The 7,275-nt window shown below is 41.3% G+C and overlaps 1 protein-coding gene across 1 annotated transcript; it reads left to right on the forward strand.

The window, feature by feature from the left end:
• The first annotated feature begins 1,677 nt into the window (after positions 1-1,677).
• On the forward strand, positions 1,678-4,603 carry LOC125545965 (nascent polypeptide-associated complex subunit alpha-like protein 1). The gene is made up of 4 exons (XM_048710032.1): positions 1,678-1,845; positions 2,849-2,924; positions 3,830-3,954; positions 4,049-4,603. The coding sequence occupies exons 1-4, from the start codon at positions 1,795-1,797 to the stop codon at positions 4,382-4,384; spliced, it is 588 nt and encodes a 195-aa protein (XP_048565989.1). The 5' UTR covers positions 1,678-1,794; the 3' UTR covers positions 4,385-4,603.
• Positions 4,604-7,275: the final 2,672 nt, after the last annotated feature.

The raw sequence follows: 7,275 nt of genomic DNA on the forward strand, positions 1-7,275 counted from the left end.
TGGGCACCATGCTCCGAAATTCCGCTTTGGCTGTTATGTACCTCTTCAAGTGATTCTTTTATATATGGCGCTCGTTTGGGCTCACACAAGTTGTATTTTTATTTTTTCAAGTTTGTGTTTATTTTTTGTCTTTGATATTGTCTTTACCTTTTGAAAGAAGAAATGCAAGAAAAACTTACAACTGCCATAAACTTAAAAGAAAGTGCTAGTGCATTTCAGGTTTTTGGAAAATGTTTCACATGTATTCAAAAGTTATAACGTGTTTTCGAAATTTATCAGGTTCAACATGTTTTAGAATATGTTCATCGAGTATTAAAAAATTGCTGTGTAAAATTCTCCTTAACATTCTACAAACACGGTTGACATGTTTTGATACATTTCTAGAATTCAATATTATTAAACAGTAATTTTCATATATGTTGAATAATTTCAAAAAATACAATGTTTCCAATTTTTTTTATAATTTTGTATTTCGTAAATACAATGAAGAAACACAATAATTGTGTTTGCTTCTGGTCCGGAATGAAGATATATAAATCTACACACTAATCTAAAATATTTATTGAAAATTTTAAACCCACTTAAATGTTTGAAACAGTTAATTTTACCTCTTTAAAGTACACAATGAAAAAAAAATACACAGTAACTGAGATAATTATTGTATTTTTTTATATGGGAAAATTTGCGTGTCATAAAACTAAACAGGAAGTTGGAAAAAAAAAATGGAACTGACCGGTTATGCATCAGAAAAATTGCAAAGCACCACGTGGAATTGGTCTACATAATTTTATAGCTATTACCTGCACGTACCGGATAGTTTGCCTGAGTGGGCAGATCGTGACATTTGGTAACCTGGAAGTGCAAGTTAGAAAGACCGCCATGTAGATTTTTTTTCGTATTATTTCTCTCTAGCATACACTGTTTTTTAGGGCTTTCCTACATGACTAAGCAAAATAAAAGCGATGTTTCTGCAAAATAATTCCTCCCCGCACGTATCCACTTACATGTGGGGCACTGCCATGCTGACACTTCACGTGGGCAGGGCGTATGTTTGAATACGGAAGGAGGCACCGTATTTGACGACTGAACAAGTTTGGGCATGAGTCAACTTTAGGTACCAAACTGACCGCGCATGACAAGTTTAGGCACCTCCGCTGTATTTAACTCGCACAGATGTACGGAGGTCGTCCTAAGTGCATGCGATCCACTGATTACGTGTGAGAATGTGTAGTTCGAAACTTATACTCGCAAGAATAAGATTAACCGTATGCTTTGTTATTCACATTTGGATATGTTTGTATACACCAAATATTTTTTATGTGCATGTTTAACATTTTTCGAATGCAATACTAACATTTAAAAAATGTAAAGTATTTTTTTTAAAAATATATATATACATATATTGAGGAAATTTCTAAATTTAAATAAAATAGAAAAAAAGTGAATAAAAACGGAAGGAAAAACAAAAACAAAAAAAAAAGCAACATGACGTCAGCAGATGAGCCACTGGACTCGCATTGGGCAACATTGCAAAGATGGGCTAAGGAAACGGGTTCCACCCATAATCCCAAATGCCCAAACGGCACGGTCTTGGCCCAGTCCACGCCCACGGCCCACCGTGAAGACCACCAGAGCGCACCAAAACCCCACAGGAGTCAAGCCGGTCTCTTGTCTTCCTCCTCCCTTGGTCGCAGTCTCTCTTCGCTCCTCCGCTCTCCGTCTCACCAAAAAAAAAAAAATCCCCCCTAGCTAGGGTTTTACTTTCCCCTCCGCCAAGCTTTTACCCCCCCCACCATGACCCCCGCCGAGCTGCTCCGCGCCCAGCTCGAGGAGCACAACATCGAGGTGATCCTCCCTCCATTCCGACCCCCCTCCCCTGACTCCTCCCCGATTTTGCGCCGCGTCGACCGAAATTTTCTTCGCCTCCCATGCCTGCTCGGGCCCTGGATCGGCGCGTTCCGTTGCGGTGTTGGCGTTAGGGCGCTAGATCTCGTCCGTCGATGTCGCCTAGGTCGCACAGCTTTGGTCGGAGAGAGCTGTGCCGTGGCCAGCCTGAGGGTACTTGTTGCGCGTCTGTCCAACTTTCTGCGTGTCCTCTGATTTTTCGCGGAGGAGCAGGCGAGGCCTATCCTCCATGAACCTCCGCCGTGGTAGCTGTTAGGGGCCTTGTGCGGGAATCGTGCTTGCTTGCTCTCCTACGAGTTTAATTTCAGAGGTTGGTAATGCCATCCTTTGGTCTTTCTTGTTTTACAGATTGTGGGCTGTGACTTGTTTGCCAGTTACCCTTGTTATGTACGGTTTGTGTTTCCCTTTCTGGGAGATCTGTAGTGTTGCAAACTGAAATGCAACTGCTTTGTCTTATGGATACAATTCTGAAAGGAATTTTAAGCGAGCATGGATAAATCAGTCACCTTTGGCGAATTGCTACAGTGGAAATGCGACTTTGTTTGTTAATTAGCTTTGGAAATCAGTTGAGATCTGACTACCATGTATGTAATTGTGTATGCTTATATGATATCTGGCATATTTCCTGTACCAACAATATGAATTTGTGAGCGTAGCTTCTGTTGTCAATGCAGACAACTGTTCCTTGTAATGTACATACTCTTCCTCTTTTTTGCTTTTGGGTTTCATTCCTGTTTATCTTGTGCTGATGCTACTTAGTATGTGCTCACATCTTCATGCTGGAAAGATAACACTGTGGGCAGACCGTTTACCGTTTTTTCATTTCTGAATACGGCTAACTCTGCTTCCCCCCATCTGCATATCCTCTGTTCTGAGGGAGTGCTGCTTAGTGTTTAATACTTCGACGTTCAAATAATATGATATTTGTACTGCACACTCTCAGGGAGATGAGCCTATCGTTGAGGATGATGATGACGACGATGAGGATGAGGATGAAAAAGATGACGATGACGTTGCGGGTATGATGAAATTCTGCAGTTCCTTCTATTCAGTTCAAGTAAATACTTAGTTAAAGATAAGCCCATTTCTTATTGTAATGCTGCCCTTCTAAGTTCTAACATAAATATAAACATCTGAAGTCATTGCCCATACCCAAATTTTAAACTAAACGTTGCGTATTCAACTCCTGAATCAATGGCTTATTTTATTTCTATTGGGCTAATTTTTGGCATTTACATAATACAGAAATTGTTTCTGATCTGTTCCTCAATGAAACAAACTCTGTACTTACCTATTTTGGTTCACTTTGACCTGTTTTTTATTTGAAGATTAGACACTGACCAGTTTGTACTCTCTAATATTCTGTTCTTTCTGTACTATCACTATGCCTTTGTGGTTTATATTCTCAATTCTTTGGAACCGTATCATATTCACTTATTCCTAAATTATTTAGCTCTGTACTGAGGTGGCACCTTGTATCAATTTCAACCTGGATTAACATGTACATGAATGTTCAGCTATAGCATTTAGTTTGTTAGGAGCAAATCATGAATGTAAAATCTTGCTTTTGCAAGTCTAATCTTGGTAGGTGATCCATTTCAATGCATTTAGTATGAAATGTTGCTGGAATTTCCATTAACCATTATGCGAGTAGCTAATCCTTAGTATCTTACCCTAAGAGGGACATCTTGTTCAAATTCAAAAATTGATAATGTGTACCAAGAAGACTTAATCGCTGTCACAGTTTCTGTTCAGTCTTGTTTGAGAAGTTGTTTGTTGTACTGTTATATGAATGTTACACTTGCCATTTCCAATGATTACAGATAATAATCCATGAAGTGAACTATGTCTTAGGTTGTAGAGTTCTGGTCTTGTGCAAAATGTTGAAAATCTGACATTATGCGTCTGTGCTTTCTGTGTCTAGGAGTTGATGCTAGTGGAAGATCTAGGCAGAGTAGGAGCGAGAAGAAGAGCAGGAAAGCCATGGAGAAGCTTGGCATGAAGGCCATTACTGGTGTGAGCCGTGTAACTATCAAGAAGAACAAGAGCGTGAGCATCTTTGCCCCTTCATGCCATTGTTCCCTGTAGCATAATTATATGCTGTTGGTTGTTGCATTTTCTTAACTTCTCCACACAATTGCAGGTTTTGTTTGTCCTCTCCAAGCCAGATGTCTTCAAGAGCTCAAACTCAGATACCTACGTCATGTTCGGGGAGGCCAAGATTGAGGACCTGAGCACTCAGCTGCATTCACAAGCGGCGGAGCAGTTCAAGGCGCCGAGCCCGAGCAGCGTCATCTCGAAGGGCGAGCCGTCCATGGCAGCAGCCCATGACGACGAGGAGGTTGATGAGACTGGTGTTGACAAGAAGGACGTTGAGCTCGTGATGACGCAGGCCTCCGTGCCGAGGTCCAGGGCTGTGAAGGCACTCAAGGCTGCGGGCGGTGACATCGTCAGTGCCATCATGGAGTTGACTAACTAGGTAGGTGCCCAAAGGTGGAATTGTGTCCTGATAATAGGGTCTTGGATAGCAAAGCAGTCTTTTGGTATGCCATCTTGAATGTTGCAGTTGCGGGATTGGAGGTTCTGTCTCTCTGTTGAAACTAGCACTGGGATGTGTAGGTTTCGTTGGCGTTTTAAACATCTGATGATCACTCTTTATGGGAAATATCTGATTCGACTGTGCCAAATTTTGCTACAACTGCATGCCAATCTGTTTTGATACAATATGTTCGTTCTAGTTAGCTTTTGAATTTTATTCCAGACTACAGCCACTGAGATTTTGAGATGAATTTCCTGTTTGTTTGGCCACATGGATCAAAATAAGTGGGCTCCTTCATCTTGTGATAGAGCCGGAGTCTGTGGTTGTTGTGGTGCAGCTTTGCGGGTGAGGATTTGCTGTCGCTTATCAATGTCCTGGCATATGTTTGGATCTTGACCGAAGTGCAGCTTATCAAAGTTCTATGCTATGACCAAAACATGGATTTATAAATGGATAGTAGCCAAGTTTTCGTCATAATAATACCTTTTTGTGAACCCTAATTCGTGTTTCTACCAATGTTCTAACTTAACAGGTAACAACATTTGAACCAAATTTCTGGCTAGCTAGTGTTTGGTCCGACGGATTCGTTGTTTTTCCTTTTCAGTTTCGATGCTGAGTTGTGATTGTATTACTCGTAAAAAGGAAGTATTGTGCTGGTTGCCTGCCTGCTTTTTGTGGTGTGTTCTTGCCCTTTCCCTCTGTCCATTCGTCTTGCCTCTGCGCCCCTCTCAATCTCCACTGCCCCCGTCTTGTGTGCACGCCCACCGTGCTTCTGTCTACCTTACGCACCCCCCACCAGTCGTTGGCCAGGAGCGGCACTGTGATTCGAGCGACCAATGATGCATTGTCCTGTGGGTAGCTACACTCCGTGTCGGCATCTCCCCCCTGCTCGCTTATTGTAAAAATCTAGGTATCGATTTTGATTGCACACAAACCCTAGGCCTACGCGAGGCGTGGTTGCAGTTGAGCGGGAAGATGGGCAAAAAAATGGTTCATCCAGTTTGTACACCTTGAAATTTCTGGTTCACTTCGAGTTTCTGTATGTGGCTATATGGCTATGGAGTGGTTTTGACACACTGTCATCTCCTGCGTGAGTACATTAGCGTTGCCCATGCCTTTTCTCCTCGCAAATACGAAATCTTTTTCCTTGGCTACGACACATATGATTCTTTGAAATGATGTGTTTCCATATGCCTCCCATTCATATGTCAGAAAGGATTACATTGATCCAACCCATCGTTTATTGTTACCGCACTTACTCGCTCAAGAACCTAGACCCTGTTCGTGTTTGTTTGGCTACTAGCACTATCCTAATAACATAGTTCGAGGTAGAAGGATGCGCCCTTCATAAGTGCCTATCATACTTACACAAAGGAAAGGTTGGTGAGCACATTAACTATCCATCCATTAATTTTATGTCCATGTCCTGGAGTCTGCTTCATACCCGAGCCTTAATTTCAGTGGCAGGTGGCCTTCAAGGTTGCAAATGACATGCCATCAATGTTTGCACTGACATAATAGTCTAATGCATTCTTTCTTGTTTGTAGCCTCTGTTTTGCTTCCTAAATCTTATCCCTATGTCATTTAACTCCAAGATGGAATCAACACCATCTTGCACAATAGAAAATCTTAACATCATGGTGCTTGCTCGGTCAAACTTGAAGTTAATATTTGTCGTATGATGAGGGTCTAGAGTCTTCAGTCATGTCATCTTGTTTTTAGGGTCGCCATCGGTGTAACATATTTTTATAGAAAGAAACAAAAAGTTTTTACAAGAAGCTCACCCCTATTACCGTCAATAGGCTGGAGCACGGACACACTAATTACTCTCTAAATTTGACTCCCCACCTCCTTGGCTAACTTCTATCGCTGAAATCAATCCAATATATGGGAGTGAGGTATCCTCATTGGCCCGCTGATGCATATTACCAACCACTGAACCGTCGATCTGTTTCCAAGGAATCCATGCAACCGAGATCACGAGCATGTCACAACCTTTTCTGCTAATATTGGGTAACAAACCTCTCGATCGAAGCCACCAATGTTCAAGAGTTTCATCAGTGTTTGGTGAAATGGTTGAAGGGAACACTTGTATCAAGCATGCTTACCTGATTTCTCATCCTGAATTGGAGTTTTTGTTCGTGTTCATTTTAAACTACTGGCATGTAAGGTTTTTGAGGTCTCTTAACGTCTAACCTTGTATTCTAGTGTAAATGTAAATACGCTGTTTCATACCTTTACATTTTAAAAAAATGCATGTTGCATTGCTCCTCCACATGTTTGAAAATATCATTTTACCTTTTTAATTTCTTCCCAACTACAACTCTTGTAAGAGTTGTAGCACTCTTGTAAGAGTTGTAGTATGCTGAGACAACTTTTTAGTACCCTCCCCCTTCAAAATCATAAATTTTGCAGAATACTTGATCATCATATATTTATTTTTATTTTGAAAATTTACATAGAATGATAGGAAAATTGAGGATTTGCTCTGGCTAGTCTTTGAAGAGTCAAGGAGCTTCCTAATCTGCATCTATGGTGACATGATTGTGGGGAGCGGATGCCCGCACTCTTTTTATCTCTCTCCCCCAGTCATACACCCCCTTTTAGCAACATAACTCCTCTAATGGTTTGTTCCACTCGTCTCAATATTGGGCTACTATTTCGTAGTGGCTCGGAAATGTGTGAAGTTGAGCTGTTTCTACACCCTTGTAGATTGTCGTAGGTGATGTTCTCTTACTCTCTCTCGAGCCTCAACTCCATTCAATTTTGTTTGGGTGCTAGTACTATCCTGATAAGATAGGCAGGACGCTACATAGGTAGTGCATCCTTTA

This window comes from Triticum urartu, chromosome 3 (assembly GCF_003073215.2).
Source record: "Triticum urartu cultivar G1812 chromosome 3, Tu2.1, whole genome shotgun sequence".
Taxonomy (NCBI): Eukaryota; Viridiplantae; Streptophyta; class Magnoliopsida; order Poales; family Poaceae; genus Triticum; species Triticum urartu.